The sequence below is a fragment of the Rhinolophus hipposideros genome, assembly GCF_964194185.1.
Source record: "Rhinolophus hipposideros genome assembly, chromosome: 24".
Taxonomy (NCBI): Eukaryota; Metazoa; Chordata; class Mammalia; order Chiroptera; family Rhinolophidae; genus Rhinolophus; species Rhinolophus hipposideros.
Window position 1 is genome coordinate 17942046 of NC_138070.1, and position 22051 is coordinate 17964096.

Sequence of the window (22051 nt, forward strand, 5' to 3'; positions counted from 1 at the left end):
TATGTTTGGGGAGCCTCTGAGAGCCAAGAAAATTCTTTGAGCATTCTAAGTGTTTATCTTAGGGGGTATGTGTGAAGCCACCCCACCCCAGAAAATCAGAGGGCTTCTCTCTTTAAAAAGGAGGCAAATTCAGGGAAGAAGTTGCAAGGGAATTAGAAGAAAGACAAGCAGGAAGGTCAGCCACTTGGATTTCATGGGTTTTCAGATCCACCTGTGAGTTCTAAAGGAACCTGTTCACTTGTGTCGATGATGGAGATTTTGTTCTTAGTTTTGACTTGTTTGGAGAACTTGAGGAGGTAAGAGCAGAAATATTTTTGTTGTTTGGAGGTTAAGAACCAAACTAAGATGATCCTTCACTTGACAGACAGGAGATCTTGTTTCAAGTTTACCTCTAATGCCTACCTAGCGCATGACTTCGTGGGGACTCATGAGTTAATGAAGAAATGGAAAGAACAATAAAAAAAGGAAGATGGGATCAGTCCCACAACTCTGCCTTTCTCTTCTCACATCTTTAAAGTTAGACACTCTCCACTGAGACAAGGTCCTCAGTGCACAAAAACGATAGGAACTATTAACACTCCATGTGGCCACTGACACCCATTTACAAGTGTACATACACAATTAAGGAACCCAGTTTAATGCTAGTTTTATTACACTGAAATGCTTTGCACTCCTCCCATATTTTGAGATACATGATTTTAAGTATGGGTTATATTTTACAGCAATACTTACATGATTTAATTTTTTCAAAATTTCTATTTCTGTTTCAACATTGAGAGCCGGATCCTTGGATAAATAAAATAACATCAGTTTATTAATAATAATAGCCAATAATTAGAAAATATTTACAGTTAAACTTAGTTGATAAAGGAAGGCTGCCTTAGTTCCAAATCCAGCTCTACTCAAATAGAGAAATCAAGGCCTAGAGGTCAATGATTTAAACAACTCACCTAAAATCATTCTGTAAAGTGCTTGGCAAACAGGAAGCATTCAAATGACCAGGCTTTATGCCAACCTCTTTATTTAAAAGGGTCATCTCACATAAGCCTCATAATCCCCAAAGTGAACTGGGTTCTACATTTATTCCCATTTTACAGATAGAGCAACTGAGGCTTAGAGAAAGGAAGTCACTTGCTCCAGTTTTCACAGCCAAAAAACAAGTGTTTCAACTGTTCTCAGGCTTACCTGGTAAACTGTGCTTATCTCATTAGCTCTGGAATTGTATACATTCATAAAGATGATTTTAAAAAAACCCACAGACAAAAAGGTATTTAATTAAATTGCATTAAGAAAATGTCAAGTCCAATTCCTCATAATAAAGTAGGCATAGTTTCAATTTCAACTGCAGGCTGACATATTTACTGAGACTCTTAACTAGAGGAAGCTTCACGGTACTCAAGTTGTTCTCCATTACAATTCCAAAAGGATGAATCAAGTTCCTCAAACTCATGGGCTACACCCTCCACAAGCACAGAGGATATAGAATTACATATTTATGTAAAATCGACTTCAGCTAAGGAACCCAGATGTTTAATTTTAAAAGTCTCCCTCTTCCTGTAAGCTGTTAAACTCATTACCAAGTCAGGGTGTGCTCTGATAATAGAGAGGTCTGAAAGAGTCCAATATAATTTGAAAGATGAAATTAGGAACTAAACTTTTGCTCTGTCATTAAGAATCTGGTATGTATTTTCTTCCCCCCAAAATGGGAAACAAATCCAAAATCACAGGGGAAAAGATCTATAACAAAGTGAACACAGAAAGGAAATTCCTCTTGCCATGTGAGAATGGCATTGTCTTGGAGTGAAAAAATTGATCTTTAAAGAATGTCAAAATATAATAGCCAGAAACAGCTGGCCACAAAGGAAAACATGATTATGGGTCACATTTTATATTACTTTGTTAGGTCATGTGTTGAAAGACCAATATATTCGGCCATTTCACTCACAAAGTAAAAGTGTATTACACAAAATGTAATAAAATAAATGGCTAGTATATAAAAACAATTTAATTAAGACTTAAAATCTATAAACACGAAGATATTCATTGCCACATTACCGGAGAGAGCAAAGAATTAAAAATTATCTAAATGATCAACCAAAGAAATGGTTGAATAAATTATGATAAAGTCTATGAAATTGAGACTTGACCATCCAAAAACATATTTTAGGGGAACGTTTATGCATTAATGCTTGTGTGGAAAAGCAGAATACAAAGTTGTATATATAATGTGATTTCAACCATCGAAAAACACGAATTCATATGAACAAAGACTAGAAGGAAAAACTGAAAACAGCTGTGGGGTTATAGTGGTGGGGATATGGCTGGATTTATTCCCCCTAATTTCCTTTCCTTTATTGTAAAAAGTCTTGTGACAACTCGGAAGAAAACAAAAAAAAAAAACTTCCTGCTATTACATTATTACGTACAACCCAATATTTTTTAGAACCAAATTACCTTTAAGTTTCTAAATTAGTTAAACATATCCCAAATTTTTCAACATTCTTTGATACAAATTCTCCTATCTGAGCAGTAAATTCTTCCCGACATTGAAAATCACCACTCTAAAATTTGGGAAAATTAAGCCATGTTAAGAACAGCTGAGCAGCCACAAACACAGGTACTTACTGCCTCTCTCTCGGCGCCAATAGCAAACTTCCTTTTGCTGATGATCTTTACCGCAACTTTCTTACATGTTTTCCTCTCAAAAGCTAGCTTCACCTCACCACAGGCACCACTGCAGGGAAAACCAGAGCAAGTAATTGATTGTCAGAATGTTTTTAATCAGGAGACACACCACTGAGTTGGCCTCAACTATTACAAGTTAAAGACACTCCATATACAACCCCGCCATTGTCCCCATTTTCAGAGAACAGGGTGAAATCTCACCAAGGAAAAACGTCAAGGGCATAAGTGAATGTGGACCATCCAACAACACTGAATCAGCTCCAAATTCCACTTTTTGAGATGAGTGATACGTAAGACTTAAGTCTTATCATCACCCCAGATGGTGAAATTCTCAGAAAGACATTAAGAACTGGAGAGAAATGACTTGTCCCAGAGGTCAGAGAAATATCAACAATGTCCTAGTCAAAAATGAGTGCCCGAAACAAGTTACAGCAAGCACTATCTTTCATTGATGCATTTTCCTTTCTCATTTTGCCTTCAAAGTGCATAAGCAGTTGATGCCATGAATTTCACCTAAATACAATCACGATACCTAAGAAACCAAAAGCATTACACCATGAGTCTGCTTGCACACAAGCTCTCAAAGACTTGCAATTAATTGGGACACTATAATGGAGGAATGCTACCCAGGATGCCCCCAGTTGTGCAGAATGTGCAGAACCTACAGTTAATCCTATGTAGGTTCTGTTCCCCAAAACTTGGGTCAGCCCAAGGTAATGCCTAGCCGAGTATTAATCACCCATTACCTGCCTAAAGTAGACTATTATAACTATAGTGGGTTTGGGGGTGGGGTGAGGGGTTTGCCAAGACAGTTCTTTTATTGTGTATTGTGTATATACAATTTACTATTGTAATCATTTTAAAGTGAACAATTCAGTGGCATTAAATACAATCTACAATATTGTACAACCAACACCCCTTCCAGAACTTTTTCATCAGCCCAAATGGAAACCCCATACCCATTAAGTATTCACTCTCCATTGTGACTCCAAGACCCTGGCAACCACTAATCTGCTTTCTGTCTCTATGAATTTGCCTATTTCAAACATCTCATTATCAACAGAATCATACCATATGTAGCCTTTTATGTCCAGTTTTTCTCTTAGCATGTTTTCAACATCATCCATGCTGTAGCATGTATCAGTATTTCGTTCCTTTTTATAGCTAAATAATATTTCCTTGTATGGACATGTCACATTTGTTCGTCCATACATTTGTTGATGGACACTTTAGTTTTTTCCACCTTTTGGCTACTGTGAATAGAGCGGTAATGAACATTAATTCACATGTTTTTTGTTTGAACACATTTTCAATTGAGGGGAGATACACCTACAACGGGCACTGATGAGTCATAGGTAATTCTATATTTAACATTTTGAGAAACCACATTATTTCCCACAGTGGCTACACCATTTTACATTCCCACCAGCAGTGTATAGGGGTTCCAACTTCACCACATCCTCATAAACACTTGTTATTTTCCATTTCTTTATTATGGCATCCTAGTGGGTGCAAAGTGGTATCTCCTTGTGGTTTGGGTTTGCATTTCCCTAACGAGTAATAATGCTGAACATCTTCTCATGTGGTTTTTGCTCATTTGTGTATCTTCTCTGGAGAAATGTCTATTTAAACCCTTTACCCACTTTTACTTTGTGTTATCATTTTGTTGTTGAGTTCTAAGAGTTCTTTTATCTATTCTGAATACAACATCCTTTATAAACACTTCCTCTCATTCTGAGTTGTTTCTCTTGACAATGTCTTTTGATGCGCAAAAATTTTTTAATTTGATGAAGTCTAATTTATCTATTTTTTCTTTTGTTGCTTGTGCTTTTGGTGCCATATTTAAGAAACCATTGTCTATCTCTTTTTACATAGTTTAACCTCTTATATTTAGTTTGTTTCATTCTGAGTTAATTTTTATGTATAATGTGAGAATGGTCCATGTAACTACTATTTTTTAAAATGTGTTCAAAACATTTTCCAATTCCTCTTCTGTTAAGAACAGTCACCTTTTGCCTGAGAAATCTTCCTTGAGCCCATGTAGCTCTAGTGGCGTGACTATAATAGTACAACATTGTAGAACCATGTAAGCCAATCAGGGATTTCCCTGAAATCAAATACTGATGTTGGAAGCCATTTATCCTGCCACACAGAGAGAGCGATTCTAGAGGAGGGCAATAAAAGGTAATGTGCATCAAGCGCTGGAGCCAGAGCCCTCATAACATCGTAGGAGCCCTTAGATCTAGACACAGATAAAGCCAAACAGATAATCAGAACTTAAAGAGTGAAATAAAGCTCAAAGGCCTCCTGGTGCAGCCACATCTGAAGTCATCTGTGTCCCTGTATTTCCCAGTTACAAGAGCCAATAAATTTCTTAAATGACTCATTTAAGTTTTTGTCACTTACTAAAAGTTAGAGGATTTGGGGTGAATCCCCCCTTAAAAAACATAAGAGGCCCATACATTTCTTAAGGGAGGGCACAAATTTGGCTGTGAGGTTCCAAGCGACCAATGCAAATATGGAAACAGCAATGAATTACTGAATTTAATGTCCATAAACTAAAATATCTCCCATAGATGGTCATAAAGAACACACCATGCTTGATTCTATGCAGCAGGAACATGGGTGATTATTTCCTTGTATTATTTTCTACTTTCGTGTTTCTAAAAATATCAGTAGGTAGAGAGGCCTTTGGGGGAGGGGGAAGGAATGGGAGGACACGGTGCGATGTGAAGGTGTCCTGACATCTTCCTTCAGGAAGTAGTTCTCAAAGTATGATCAGGCAACCCCTAAAGGACCCCAAGACTCTTTCAGGGTGTTCACAAAGTCAAAACAATTTTCAGAATAATACGAACACATTATTTGCCTTTTTCATTCTCATTCTTTCGTAAGCATACAAAATTTTCCAGAGGCTACATGGTACATGGCATGTGATATTAAAACAGAACAAATGAAAAAGCAAATTAGCAGGATATAGCCATCTTCTAGTAAGCTAGACACCAGAGATTTGCAAAAATGTGAAACAATGCCTCTCTTCTCAGTAATCTTTTTAAAAATACTTATTTTTCATTAAAAAATGTTATTCATCTGGGTGGCTGATTAGCTCAGTTAGAGTGTGGTGTTAATAACACCATGGTTGCTGGTTCGATCCCCACATGGGCCACTGTGAACTGCAGCCTCCTTTAAAACAAAACAAAAAAAAAACAACGAAAAGAAAAAAGCAGGCAAAAATGTAATGATAATGAATTTATCTTTTAATTATTAGTATATCTCCATTTTAATATCTAACACAGTAAATGTCAACAGAATTAAGCCTCAGGAACGAAAGCTCTTTGGAATCCTCAGTAGTGGGGTCCCGAGACCAAAAGTTTTTGAGAACTTTGTTTGTCCTATTCAATGGTCAGTTTCATTTCAGATCTCAAGGTATCACAAATTCTGAAGAGGGCGCAAATGCTGTAAATATTTCTTTTTCGAAGACAACGAAAATATTCTAAAATTGATTGTTGTAAAAGTTTCAGAACTCTGAATATATTAAAAACCACTGAATTGTATACTTTAAATGGGTGAAGTGTATGGTATGCGAATTCCATCTCACTAAAGTTGCTTTTAAAAAGTTGTAACAAAATTTAGAAAAAAACTTCATTTCAGTTGATCGTTATTAAATAATTCAGTAACACACCGATCCACGCATAGGTGCCCCACAAAATATGTTATGAGCAGATAATGGATGTTATAAAACCAGGAATGAAAAACAACGCGATGACAAATGTTTAGAAAAAAAATTAAGTGAAGTTTCCACTAAAACAGTAAATTACGTACCTTCCAAGAGTTTTTGACATGATGTACTTGTCTCTTAATTCCTTGGGGTAAACTGATTGATCATCTACAGTCAGATCAAAAAATACAAAAACTAAGGAAAAAGGGCAGAAATAGGTCTCATTAATGCATTCAATAAACATTAAGATAAATGGTCCTAAAATTTAGCAAACACATGGAATATAAGACAATTGTTTTTATTAGTTAACATATAACCCTAAAGGAATTCTTTAGCTAGGCCAACATATATCGTGAAACCCAAGAAAAATGATGACAGTTAAGTTTCATTCTTCAATGGAAATACACAGCATCAGTCTCAGTGTAATGCAGAATATCCAGACATAAATGCTAGTCTCATTTCTTGATCTCAGAACATTAATTCATCACATTAATATAAAATATCTGTGCAGGTTGGCAAAAGACCGGTACCCAAAAGCAATTCATTTGAGCCTAGAAAAAATTGCTCCACAGAAGCAAATAAACATCCCAATAAAAACTACATCATTGGTCACCAAACTAGCATTATCTTCTCTGCCATTTATACCTTGACATATATGGTACTTTATGAAGTGAAATAAAGAGCACTGCCTCCCCCAAAGTCCCCTTTATTTCTCCATTATTCAGGCTGTATCTCAGAAAAAGAAAACAACAAAAAAACTACTCATTCAATAATTTAACCATCCATGTGGGCCAAGCCTGCAATCAATTATCAAATATTTCAATTCTACAAAGTCATCAATGGGAAATTTGCAACTGCTTATAAGATTCTGAAAGAGTTTAACAGAGAAATCTTAAGTTTAACAGCGTGCAGATGATGCATTTTTGACCTTCCTGCAGTCACCTAGGGATCCAGCCTCTGGCACAATTTTCAGCCACCTCAGTATGCATCATTCCAGGCTGCTCCTTATGAGAGAGTCACTTGCCTAGTCAAAGAGACCTGATGGCCACCCAAGATACAATTGTTCCTCAGTGTTTACGGATATTTATGAAGCTAGATGTTCCGGTGGCCTCTGAGAATCTAGGAATTTGAGGGGCTCTGGACATGTACTTCTCATAAATGTCAAGGTCTACTTCAGGGGCTGCAAATTCAGTTGCCCACTGAAGTTAGGTAAGACTGGGTTGAGTAAGACACGGTGGAGCAGGAAAACACATCATCCATCTAGCGGAGCCAGCCTCTGCTCAACACCTGCAAATATCTGAGTAATGGGATTATAGGCTCAGTGTGGCCAGATATCCCACCTTTTCAAAGAAACCTAGAGTTTTATGTTAAAGTACAAATATCAGCAAATACCTAATAAAACGTAAATAGGCTGAATGCAGTACCAGTTTGGTCTATTTCAGTCAGGGCCACCTTTAGCCTATATAACACCTTTGTTCAAATTAGAAGAGGTGCCCTTTGGGCAGACCAATGAGAAAAAGGTAGCACACAGTTTGTCACATGGAGGGCAAACCAGATTTCAGTGCCCAATTATCCCCTTGACCAGCAAAACCCTGTGCAGCTGCTCTGACTATAATTACCAGATAGGAACAAAATAGTCAGAAACAGGTAAAACTAAGTCAATCATAAAATGCACATTATGATGCCCAGTATACCCATGGTCTCAGATGCCAGTCTGAAGACTGGCTGCATGAGAACCATATGGGTAGGATTTTTTAAATACCTGGAACTACCAAATCAGAATTTGTGGAACAGTGCCTATGGGATTCTATATTTTCAAGGTGTTAAACCCATATACACACATATCCTTCCCAGTCATTTAACTCAGATAGTTTCGGGAAGTTTTGGGTTTTTTTCTTTTTGTTTTTTTAATTAAAGAAACTAAAGTATTCCTCTTGTCCAAGGATTTAAAATCACTGCGAGTTGCGTTTAACTCTATAGGTTGTTTTTGTCAATTATACTTTCTATACTGAAGTTTTTGCACTGAATAACCAACTGTTCATTTTAGACGTGATATTAGCAAAGTTTTAGGAGTGGATACTTATAAAACACTATGTGATAATGATAAACACCTCCACTTGCAGAGAATAACCAAGTGGGATTTAAGAAGATACAAAGTCTAAATTGAGATTCTTACAGAAAAATCATAGTGTAATGCCTAGCATGTAATAAGAGTTCAATAAATATATGTAGAAATGAATACGTGGAAGGAATGAATGGAAGAATAAGGAAGGGAGACGAATTAAAGGCCTAAAACAACACACAGATGTCTAAGACTGATGTGGGATAAATTGCAACAATCAATGAACTATAAACTATCTTAAGCAACACGATAATTCAACTGACAGCATATAGCTTTAAATAAAATTAATCAAACCAATTAAACCTTAGAAAATCACTCTTTATAGAACTTTTCCATAATTTAAAAACACAACTGAGACTGAGCTGAATCTTGACTGCTAACCTTACTTGATTTACCTAACTCATATTCTACAAAGAACACGATGTCAATTTTCCTTTTGTATGGGAGGGGAAAAAAATCCAATAAACCATAAGATAATATTACCTTTATTATTCCACACTGAAAGTGCAATTTCAGAATTGTTATTCAAAGGAAGGCGTCTTCCTTTCCCTACAAGCTCTCTATTTACAAAGGTTCCATTCCCACTGTGATCTTCTATGTATGCGATGTAAGAGTTTTTAGGCCCCATTTCCTAAAATAGAGAACATTTTATTTCAAAGTTTTAATAGTGGAGAGTTACAGTGGGAAGATATCTAAGAGTGATGACTAGATTACCAACTCTCCCAAATGAAAGGATAATTGTCACCAACCCTGAAAATCCGAAAGTGCTTCTTGCTATAAGTCTGGTATTTATCCGTTGTTTTCAGCACTGGCTTATCAAAGCAATATTCACAGTTCCTATCCCTTCCAAACCAGTAGTTGTCATCAACACAATCTGTAACACAAAAGCACACACCAAAGGGCTGTTAAATTTCATGTAGCAAACACCTTTAAAAATTGCTCATAAACTCTATTAATAGGAAAATTCGCCTAAGAAGGCAATCAAAATTATAGATTTGTTTATCAAGATTTTAGAAGAAAACACACAAATTTCCAACAATTAGTTTAATAAATTATGGTTTATACATAACCATGAAATAAGCAGTCATTAAAAGTTCTTAAACATTTTTTAATCATTTGGAAAAATACTTATAACTTCCTACTTATTACCCTCCTGAGGCATCCAGTCACACTTAGCATAAAATCCACACTTCCCAGGTGGTGGCTCAGGTGGTTGGAGCGCAGTACTCCTAACACAGAGGTCACCAGTACAGAGGTCACCAGTTCGATTCCCACGTGAGCCAGTGAGCTGCGCCCTCTACAGCTAAGATGGTGAACAACGGCTCCAGGGAGAGCTGGGCTGCTGGCTGCTGTGCTGCCGTAGGCTACCTTGTGCCACCAGAAGCGCCCACTGCGCGGCTAGGGCCAGCAGCTAGCTGTGAGCAGCCGACCATCCGACCAACTGCCTCAGCCAGGGAGAGCGCAAGGCTCATAATACCAGCATGGGTCAGGGAGCTGTGTCCTACACAACTAGACTGAGAAACAACGGCTTGAACCAGAGTGGGGAGGGGGGGAAAGGAAAAAAAAAAATCTGGACCTCTTCTCATGGCAGGAGAGAGGCTCAGGATCTGGCCGGATCCCTTCCAGCCTTACCTTGTACCCCTCCCCTTGCGCACTATAGCCAGCCCCACCTTTCACTGCCCCACATACGCCAGGCCCAACCAACCTGCCTCCCAACCAACCTGCCTTGTGTAGCCTTTGCCTACTTTGTTCCCAGTGATTTGAATGGATAAGATCTTGTCTTTGCATCTGGACTCAAATTATCTCCCAGTTAGTTTGCTGTGTAAGCAGACTCCCACCTCACCACCCGTTATCATACTGATAGCTTGTTTTGTTTCCCTCTAAGTATGGACCATAACTGGAAATTATCTTGGATTATTTATATATTGTATCGCCAATGCCCTTGCTAGAAGGTACTCCAGGAGGGCAGCCTTGGGTCTCTTATTTAAGAGTACAGCTCCACAGGTGGTCCAAGAGGGCAGATTGGGTAAACACTATACCTGCTGCGTCCAGGATCACACCAAAATTACAATTATAGAACAATCAACCTCAAGAATAATCTGACAACTAGCTGACTATAACCCCTATAACTAAGGATATAAAGAGGCCACATCGAGACTGGTAGGAAGGGGGCTGATGCGAAGCGGGCTGACCCCCCAAACCCACGGATGGTGGTTGAACCCTGGGAGGGATACTTTGGTGGCAGAGGCCCCCCTGAAGTAGGAGGGGTCCCAGCCCCACACCAGGCTCCCCAGCCTAGCGGTCCTGTGTCAGGAAGAGTTCCCACAGCATCCGGCAGTGAAAATCAGCGAGGACTCTGGCTGCCCTTCCTGGTGGGGCAGAAGGTGGCTAGAAATCCAGATTCCCTCTTGTAGAGCCCACACACGAACTCTCCCGCTTCAGGGCATTCATCTAACCTCTGGTAAAAGGACAGAGCTTGGGAGGCCCAGGGACATGCGGGGAAGGACTGGGTGGCGTAGCTTCTGGGTGGGACCTGGAGAAACAGGAGCCATTGTTGTCCCTATGTGGAGCCTCACACACGAGTGGCCTACTCTTCAGTGTTAAGCTCTCCCCTGAAGAACCAAGTCTGAAACCACATTGGTCTAGCAGAATCTGTATCTGCACACTGCCTTGGTGACACCCCGGGTCCCCGCACAACGCACAACTGGTGCTACATTCCCCAGACACTCTTGTCTACTGGGCTGCTGGCCTCACCCCACAGGCTGCGGAAGCCTTTCTGCAGTGGTGAATGGCCTGCGGCGACCGGGAAATGTTTGTTAGTGGGCGGTAACCCAAGACCTGTACCGCAGCATCTCCTGGGCTGCTCTCAGGAACCTGCAGGCCTGAGACGAGTGGTGGCTGGCCGTGGTGTTCTGGGGCAATTTGCAGGGTGGTCATGGGCTGAGCCCCAGTGCAGGAGCTGAGACTGTAATGACTTTGTAGAAACCACCGAGGACACCCTTAAGCTTTCTGGAATCCCACCATGCTGCACTGCCAGAGGCATTCTGGGTACGTGGGTGGTCAGCTCCCCGTCTCACAAGCCATGGAGGTTTTTTGCAGCAGCAGAGGACCCCACCACAGCCAGGAAAGATTTTGGTGGTAGACAGTGACATCAAAACCTGTGCCACAGCCAATATTGAGTGAGGATTTCGGCAAGTGTCAGGGGTTTGGAGCCCTGGATACAGTGTTCTAAGGACATTTCACAAAATGGTCACAAGCCAGGCACTGTCCCAAGGTAAGTGGTGGCTGGCTACAGTGCTCTCGGGGCACTGTGTAAAATGATCACAGGCCAGGCACTGGCGTTAAGAACTGAATCTGCATTAACTTTGTAAAAACTACCAGCCACATCTCGTGACTAGTGCTGTATGGAGGAGGGCACTCTCAACACCAGGTCAACCAGCTCAACCCACATAATGAAGGAGGTTCTTTCAACAGCTGGGCCTTATTTACAGGCACCCAGGGGGTGGCAATAGGCCTAGGGGTCTCTGGGCCTTTTGCAAAGCTGCCTCAGGACCAAAACTGGTGGCAGCCAGCCTCCGTTCACAGCAAGGCTACCTCCACATGCCTCCAGGTCCAGCAAAGGCAGCAGCGAACCACACATAGCTTTGTGACACCCACAAGGTAGCTGCAAGCAGGCAATAGGCAAAGTTGAAATTGGCTTGCACGGGAGCCCTTCCCAAGAAACACCAGAAAAAACACACCCAGAGGCCAGGTTCAGACCACACCAGAGCACTACCTGGTTAGTCCCACAAGCAGCATACCCAAAGGGGGTAAGGAGGAGAGGGGTCTCAACAGGCACAAGGACCGGCAGAGGCAAATCCTCCTCTAAGGTGTGAGGTCCCAAAGAGCAGCTCATATACTGTGGGAGTGGCCAATGCTCACAGTCAGTCAACCTGGGAGTCAATCCCACGCACTCACGTGCCAAAAGCAATCAAGGCTCAAACACAACAGAATACATACAATGCACTCAAGAGACACTCCTGGAACACACGCACAGTATATCAGGGAGACCGTGCCAATGGAGCACAGGACACTACTACATAAGGCCACCCAGGAAGGACTGAGAGACAACGGAGATCTACATAATAAATAGAAGCCAACACTAGAAGCCAGAATGAGGAAATGAAGAAATATGTCCCAAAGAACTGGAGAAACCTCCAGAAATATAACTAAATGAAATGGAGGCAACCAACCTACCAGAGACAGAGTTTAAAACACTGATTTTTAAGAATGCTTAAGGAACATAGTGAGATTTTCAACAAAGAGATAACAAGCATAAAGAAGGACATAGGGGCCGGCCCAGTGTCTCAGGTGGTTGGAGCTCCATGCTCCTAACGCCTAAGGCTGCCGATTCGATTCCCACATGGGCCAGTGGGCTCTCAACCACAAGGTTGCCAGTTCAACTCCCACAAGGGATGGTGGGCTGCACCCCCTGCAACTAGCAATGGCAACTGGACCTGGAGCTGAGCTGTACCCTCCACAACTAAGACTGAAAGGACAACTAGAAGCTGAAGTAAACATTTATGCACCCAACATAGGAGCACCTAAATGTATAAAACAAATATTGGCCAACATAAAGATCAACAGTAACAGAGATCAACAGTAACACAATCATAGTAGGCAATTTTAACACCCCATTGACACCAATGGACAGATCTTACAAATGGAAAATCAACACAGAAACAGCAGTCTTGGGCCAGTGGACTCTCAACTACAAGGTTGCCAGTTAAATTCCTCGAGTCCCACAAGGGATGGTGGGCTCCGCCCCCTGCAACTAAGATTGAACACTGCACCTTGAGCTGAGCTGCCGCTGAGCTCCTGGATGGCTCAGTTGGTTGGAGCGCGTCCTCTCAACCACAAGGTTGAGGGTTCAACTCCTGAAAGGGATGGTGGGCGGTGCCGCGTGCAACTAGCAATGGCAAATGGACCTAGAGCTGAGCTGCGCCCTCCACAACTAAGACTGAAAGGACAACAACTTGAAGCTAAACGGCACCCTCCACAACTAAGATTGAAAGGACAGCAACTTGACTTGGAAAAAAGTCCTGGAAGTACACACTGTTCCCCAATAAAGTCCTGTTCCCCTTCCCCAATAAAATCTTAAAAAAACAAACAAACAAGAAAAAAACACAGCAGTCTTAAATAATACACTAGACCAGATACACTTAATTGGTATTTTTGGAGCATTTCACCCCAAAGCAGCAGAATATACATTCTTTTCAAGTGTACATGGAACATTTTCTAAGATACACCACATGTTAAGCCACAAAACAAGCCTCAATAAATTTAAGAAGAATGAAATCATATCAAGCGTCTGACCACAATGCTTTGAAACTAGAAATCAATTACGAGGAAAAAAACCAGAAAACACACAAACACACAGAGGCTGAATAACATGCTGCTGCTGAATAATGAATGGGTCAACAACGAGATCAAGGAAGAAATCAAAAGATACCTTGAGACAAAGAAGATGAAAACACAATGACCCAAAAATCTATGGGATGCAGAGAAAGCAGTCCTAAGAGGGAAATTCATAGCAAGGCAATCTTATCTAAGAAAAATCTCAAATCAACAGTCTATCTTTACACCTAAGGAACTGGAAAAAGAACAGCAAAATGAGCCCAAAGGGATACAAGGAAGGAAATAATAAATACCGAACAGAAATAAATGAAAGAGACCAAAAACATAATTAAAAAGATCTATAAAAGAGGTGGTTTTTTGAAAAAATAAACAAAATTGACAAACCTTTAAACAGACTCATCAAGAAAAAGAGGACCCAAATAAATAAAATCAGAAATAAAAGAGGCAAAGTGACAATCGACACCACAGAAATAGAAAAAAATTTAAGAAAATACTACAAACAACTATACGCCAACAAAATGGACAATTTGGAAGAAATGGAAGAATTCCTAAAAGCATACAATCTTCCAAGACTGAATAAAGAAGAAACAGATCACCTGCACAGATTGATTACCACCAATAAAATTGACTCAGTCATCAACAAGCTCCCAACAAAAGTCCTGGACCAGATAGCTTCACAGGTGAATTTTACCAAACATTCAGAAAAGAATTAACACCTATTCTCCTCAAGCTAATCCAAAAATCCAATAGGAGAATAGAAGGAAAGGCTCCCAAGCTTATTTTATATATAAGGTCACCATACCCTGATTCCAAAATCAAACACAGACATTACAAAAACAGAAAACTATAGGCCAACATCTCTAATAAAAATAGATACAAAAATCCTCAACAAAACATTAGAAAACCGAATTCGGAAATACATTCAAAAGATCATGCACGATGATCAAGTGGAATTCATTTGTGTTATGCAAGTTTGCTTCAATAACCACAAATCAATTAACGTGATACACTACAAACAAAACGAAAAATAAAAATCATATGGTCATATCAATAAATGCAGAAAAGCATTTGACAAAATCCAACATCCATTTATGATAAAAACAAAATCTCAGCAAAATGAGAATAGAGGGAACATATGTCAACAGAATAAAGGCCACATATGACAAACACACAACTAACATCATACTCAATGGGGACAAGCTAAAAGCATTCCCCTTAAGATCAGGAACAAGACAAGGAGGCCCATTTTCACTTTTATTGAACATAGTACCCAAAGTTCTAGCCACAGTAGAACTTGGGTTTTTTTCAGACAAAAAAAAGAAAAGCATTCAAATGGGAAAGGAAGAAGTAAAATTGTCATTATTTGCAGATGACAGGATACTTATACAGAGAGAGAACCCCAAAGATTTCTCCAAAAGACTATATTAGAACTGATGAATGAATTTAGTAAAGTACAAGAGACAAAATTAATATTCGGAAATCTGTTGCATTTTTATATACCAATAAGAAACTATCAGAAAGAGAAATTAAGAAAACAAGCACATTTACAATAGCATCAAAAAAATAAAATATCTAGCATTAAATTTAATCAAGGAAGTAACAGGCATGTACTCAGAAAATTGTAAGATTGAAGAGATAAATTTCCCCCCTCTTTCCACTCCTCCCCGACTCCGGTTCAAGCCGTTGTTGTTCATCACTGGTTGTGGAGGACACAGCTCCCTGGCCCATGCTGGTGTTATGAGCCTTGCGCCCCCTTCCCTCCTGCCCCCGCTGAGGCAGTCAGTCACCAGTTGTAGGTTGGCTGCTCACAGCAGCTGACAGCATTTCCGGCGGGCTGCTGGCCACTCACAATGGCTGCCGGCCACTCACACTGTCCACCAGCCAATAACGGCAGCCCAGCTTCAGAGATAGCCCTTGTTCAAAATCTTAGCTGTAGAGGGAGCAGCTCACTGGCCCATGTGGGAATCGAACCAGCGACCTGGGCATTAGGAGCACAACACTCCAACCACCTGAGCCACTGGGCCGGCCCAAAGCAATAAATTTTAAAAGGTACAAATAAACATAGACCATGCTCATGGATAGGAGAATTAATATAGTTAAAATGTCCATATAATCCAATGCAATCTACTGATTCGATGTAATCCCTATCAAAACACCAATGGACCTAGAACTAGAAAAAATCTTAAAATTTATATGAAACGATAAAAGACCCTAACTGGCCACGACAATCCTGAGAAAGAAGAACAAAGCTGAAGGTATTGTGCGACCTCCTATCATATTATACTACAAGGCCAAGTAATCAATGCAGCATGGTATTGGCATAAAAACAGACACATAGATCAATGGAATAGAACAGAGAACCAAGCAAAAATAAATCCATGCCTATATGCTCATTTAATCTATGACAAAGGAAGGAAAAATTTACATTAGGGTAAAGAAAGTCTATTCAATACATGGTACCGGGAAAACTGGGCAGATACGTACAGAAAAATGAAACTCAACCACGTTCTTACACCATATACAAGAATAAACTCAAAATGGACTAAACACTTAAATGTAACACCCAAAACCATAAAACTCCTGGATGAAAATAGAGAAAGTCAACTCTCAGATACTACCCTTAGTAATATTTTTACTAATTATATCTCCGCGGGCAAGGAAAACAAAAGAAAAAATAAACAAAAGGGACTAGATTAAACTAAAAACTTTTTTCACAGCAAAGGAAACCATCAACAAACAAAGACATCCTACTGAATGGAAGAAGACATTTGCCAATGATACATCTGATAGGGGTTAATATCGAAAATGCATTAAAACACTCATACAACACCAAAAAAAAAATCCAATTTAAAAAATGGGCAGGGGAGCTGAACAGACATTTCTCCAAAGAGGACATACAGATGGCCAATAGACATATGAAAAGATGCTCAATGTCACTAATCATCAGAGAAATGCAGATAAAAACCACAATGAGATATACCACCTCACTTCTGTCAGAATGGCTATCATCAATAAATCAACAAATAAGTTATGGCGAGGATGTGGAGAAAAGGGAACCCTCGCACACTGTTGGTGGGATTGCAAAATGGTGCAGCCACTATGGAAACCAATATGGACATTCCTCAAAAAATTAAAAACAGAACTACCATATGACCCAGCAATTCCACTCTCGGGTATTTATCCAAAGAAATCCAAAACACTAATTCAAAAAACTTGAGTATATGCACCCCTATGTTTACTGCAGCTCTATTCACGAGAGTCAAGATATAGAAACAACCAAAATGCATATCTATAGCTGATTGGATAAAGAAATTATGGTACATTTATACAATGGGGAACTACTCTGCCATACAAAAGAATGAAATCAACCATTTGTGACAACATGGATGGACCTAGAGGGTTATGCTAAGTGAAATAAGTCAGACTGAGAAAGACAAATACCATATGACCTTACTTATATATGGAATTTAAAGAACAGAATAAATGAGCAAACAAAATAAATAGGTTCAGAGATACAGAGAAAAACCTGATGGTTGCTAGATGGAAGGGGGTTGGAGGATGGGGAAGATGGTGAAGGGATTAGAAAGTACAAATTGGTAGTCACTAAATAGTCATGGGGATATGAAATACAGTATGGGGAATATAATCAGTAATGTTTTAAAAGTAGGAAGTCAGATGAGTACTGGACTTATCGAAGGGATCACTTCATAGATTATATAGATGCCTGACCACTGCGCTGTACACCTGAAGCTGATGTAGGATAATATTGCCTATGAACTACAAATATACGAGACCACGCAATTAAGTTCACGAACTCATCCTAGAAGAAGTGCTACATACCTTGATGCTGAATATCACTAGGGTCACTTTCGAAGTGCTCCCCTTGGGAAGCTATGCACCGATGCCAGCACCTAGTCCACCCTTCAAAGCAATTTTGGAACTCTTTTTCTGGAATGGCCATCAGAGCTGTCGTCATAGTACCCTTGATGTCCCGAATGTCATCAAAATGTCTTCCTTTCAATATTTCCTTTATCTTCAGGTAAAGAAAGAAATCTTTGGGGGCCAGATCAGGTGAGTAGGGAGGGTGTTCCAATAGTTATTTGTTTACTGGCTGAAAACTCCCTCACAGACAGTGCCGTGTGAGCTGGTGCGTTGTCGTGATGCAAGAGCCATGAATCGTTGGCGAAAAGTTCAGGTCGTCAATTGTTACAAGTCATGTATACACATTTTTTTGGCACCCCCAGTGTGTGTGTATGTATGTATGTATATATATATATATATATATATATATATATATATATATATATATAGTCACGGGATGTAAAGTATAGCATAGGGAATGTAGTCAATGGTACTGTAACAGCTATGAATGATGTCAGAGGGGTAGCAGACTTGGTGGGGTTATCCCTTTGTGAGGGGTGTAAATGTCTAATCAGTATATTGTTTTGTACACCTGAACCTAATAAAAATAAAATTATACCTGAAAAAGAGTACAGCTCCTAGAACAATGCATATGGTAGGCAAGTAAATGTTCATGGAACGACAGACTTAAGATATTAGCAACTGAGATCACAGACAAGGGACTAATTTCCCTAGTATATATGAAGTTCCTACAAATAAATAAGAAAAAGACAAACAATCCAATAGAAAAAGGGTGAAGAATATGTACAGACAAGTTAAGATTCCATATTTCAGTGATCAGATCGTCCCGTATTACATTATATTGGTAACAGGTATGAAGAAGCTGGTACTCTGATACATTGCCCATCAGAATAAAATTTATACACTATCTAGGGAGGATAATTTGGCAAGATCTATCAGAATAACATACACAACCCCTTCATACCCATGAAGATGGCTGTAATTTTTTTTTTAAAGGAAAATAAGGGCGGGCAGATAGCTCAGTTGGTTAGAGTGTGAGCTCTGAACAACAGTGTTGCTGGTTCGATTCCCACGTGGGCCAGTGAGCTGTGCCCTCCACAACTAGACTGACGGACAACTACTTGGAGCTGATGGGCCCTGGAGAAACACACTGTTCCCCAATATTCCCCAATAAAAATTATAAAAAAAGGAAAATAAGTATTGGTGAAGATGCAAAGAAACTTAAACCCACACACATTCCTGGTAGGAATGTAAAATGGTACAGCAACTACGGATAACAGTTTGCCATTCCTCAAAAAGTTTAACATAGCCTGTTTCCCGAAAAATAAGACCTAGCCGGACCATCAGCTCTAATACATCTTTTGGAGCAAAAATTAATATAAGACCCAGTATTATATTACATTATATTATTCCGGGACTTATAGTAAAATAAGACTGGGTCTCATATTAATTTTTGCTCCAAAAGACGCATTAGAGCTGATGGTCCAGCTAGGTCTTATTTTCGGGGAAATACGGTAGAAATGCCTTCTGACTCAGCAATTCCACTCCCAGGTATATATGCAAAAGAACTCAAAACAGGGACCCAAACAAATTCTTATACACGAATATTTATACCTGTACTATTCACAATAGCCAAATGATAGATACAACCCAAATGTTCATGAATGGATGAATGGATAAACACATTGTGGCATTTACATGGTGGAATACTACTCAGCCATAATAACAAATGAAGTACTCATATATGGTGGTACAACATAGATGAACCATGAAAACATCATGCTAAGTGAAAGAAGCCAGACACAAAAGGCTACATATTGTATGACCACATTTATATGAAATATCCAGAATAGTTAAATCCATAGAAATGAAATGCAGATTGGTGGTTGAAGGGGCAGGAACGGGAAATGGGAAGTTACTGCTTAATGGGTACAGTCTCATTTTGGAGTAATGAAAATGTTTTGGAAGTAGGTGGTGATTGAAAGTTATAATGTGCTGAATGCCCCTGAACTGTTCTTTTAAAATGCTGAATTTTACATTATGTGAATTTCACTTCAATTTTTTTAAATTATATATGCGAACTCCCATTGGCCCAGAAATTCTACTTCTAAGAATTAATCCTACAGATAGAATCATATGTATTATGAAAGGACATAAGGACACGTACAAAGTTATTAACTATCCCATTATTCTTAGAACAAAAGATTATAAACAAACTAAACATTCATTATTAAGCGTGGTAGGTTCAATAAATTTTTAAATCCATAAAAAGGGAAAGACGATCTTTACACTCTGGAAAGGATGTCTAAGATACATTGTTTAGTATAAAAAGCAAGTTGCTAAATAATTGTTGTGAATTAGTACAAAAATAAAGATAACATGTAGACACTTAGTTGCTAATACCGGGCTTGCAAAAAAATGTATACAAATGACTTGTATTCATCTTTTGTTATGGGTATATATTGAGTATTACAATTTTAATAGTTTTTTCCTTTTTTAAAATGTGTATAAATTTTTTTGCCACCCTCTGTATATGTATCAAATATCTCTGGAAGGCTACACAGAAATCAGCAATACTGGGAAGTAGTTGGGGGAAGGACAGAAGTTAGATGAACACCTTGCATCTCTTCTGAATTTTGTACCTAATATAAATATGACCTCTTCAAAAAATCAAATTAATCACTTGAAAAGAGTTTGTAGTCTAGTAGAGAGGCAAACATGAAAACAACAATGCAGGCAGGCTGTCCAAGGGAAGCATAGATTCAGGGCCTAAGCAACCCTGGCTGGGGCTAGCACGTAGGCTTCTTGGAGGAGGCAAGACAGGAAGGATAGATTGAACTGCCCCTTGGAAGGCAATATGGCTATATCCATGACAAAGTAAAGCCATTCCTACTCTATGACCCAGGAATTTGACTCAGTCTCTACCCTGGAGATACATTTCTCAACTGACCAAGGAGACAACTCCGGTTACAAGGCAGTTCACTGCAGTCTTGCTTAAGGAAACAAAAACTGGAAACAACCTCAGCATCTATTAAGAGGGGAAGGAAGAAATGAATTGTGGTATTTCTGTTAGAAACCAGGAACTTTGGGGCAGTTGGGGGAAAGGGCATGGAGAGTTTATCAGGACACTCAGTCCAGGGATGGTGGACAGAGAATGCAAGGGACCGCCTCCCATGGGAGGCTGCTCTGACCTTTGCTCATTAGGAGACCTCAGGCAGATGTGTGGAGGGCAGGGAGAGCAAGGTAGGAGGTAAGGAGACCAGCTCTCAGTGAGGCAGTTAGGGGTATGAACCCAGGGAAGGATGGGCCCCTCCTCCTAGTAGAGAAGAGGCTACAGGTGAGAGTGTGTGGGAGAAAAGAAATAAATATATTAGTTTTCGCAAGGGAATTGACAGTTTAGGTTAAGTTCTTTTCTTTACCGGGATTCTAGACCTCTTTGAATTTCAAATTCACAGTCCTCCCTCTCAGAGGATCCTATATCACTGAAAAAATTAAGGCCATCTGGGAAGTTAACCCACCTCTCCCTTCAATCCCATTCAATCCCAACCTTTGGCCTATCTTCCTCATCTTTAACATTATTTTCCCATTGTACAGATGAGGACTGAGACTCAGAGAAGTAGCATCATTTGCCTGAGATCACACAGCTAGAGAGCTAGGACTTGAACCCGTATCTCTGACTGCAGCACCCTCAGCCTGCCCCCACTCCGCCAACCACCCTCCCTCACCCTTATTTTCTTCCCACTCAAACATTTTGAATCTGTCTACCAGATTCTCTCACACTCATTTCATACAGTAACAAGCTTCCCTTGAGTTCCAGTCCCCTTTGGCTACTAACTAATTTCATTACCTTTCTTGCCCTACTCACTTCTTTCACAATGACAGGTGGAAAACACAGGCTTAAAGTCTGAAAGTCATAGGTTCAAATCCTGCCTCTCCCAACTCCTGACTGTAAGACTGTAGACAAGTCAATGAATTTCTCTCTAAGCCTCAGTTTGCTCTTCTGTAAAATGGCAGTAAAAATAATAATAGTCCCTCATAGGATTATTCTGCAAGTTAAATAGAATAGTCCCAACATCAGGTGGGTAGGAGCTGTCTTAGTGCAGGGAAGACGACAGGTCCTGGCACAAGTTCAAGACTTGGCACAAGTGCCCATAATCCTGGATCGACTTGTACAGGTCCCACACTGGCAGTCTTCAGCTTTTTGCTGCAACAAATGTCTGTAATTGTTTTTCTGAACACAATATTAATAT

General features: G+C 39.7%; 1 protein-coding gene across 2 annotated transcripts in view; it reads right to left on the reverse strand.

Annotated features, from left to right (window-relative positions):
• CHEK2 (checkpoint kinase 2) overlaps nucleotides 1-22051 on the reverse strand; it is a 40327-nt gene that overhangs the window by 15625 nt on the left and 2651 nt on the right. Inside the window, exons 3-7 of one of the 2 annotated variants that reach the window (XM_081037405.1) lie at nucleotides 9272-9396; nucleotides 9006-9153; nucleotides 6505-6595; nucleotides 2626-2734; nucleotides 733-786 (exon numbers count right to left, since the gene is read on the reverse strand). In XM_081037405.1, the coding sequence (XP_080893531.1) occupies nucleotides 733-786; nucleotides 2626-2734; nucleotides 6505-6595; nucleotides 9006-9153; nucleotides 9272-9396 (527 nt within the window). The remainder of the gene's footprint in view (nucleotides 1-732; nucleotides 787-2625; nucleotides 2735-6504; nucleotides 6596-9005; nucleotides 9154-9271; nucleotides 9397-22051) is intronic. The other variant, XM_081037406.1, reaches the window with a different exon arrangement.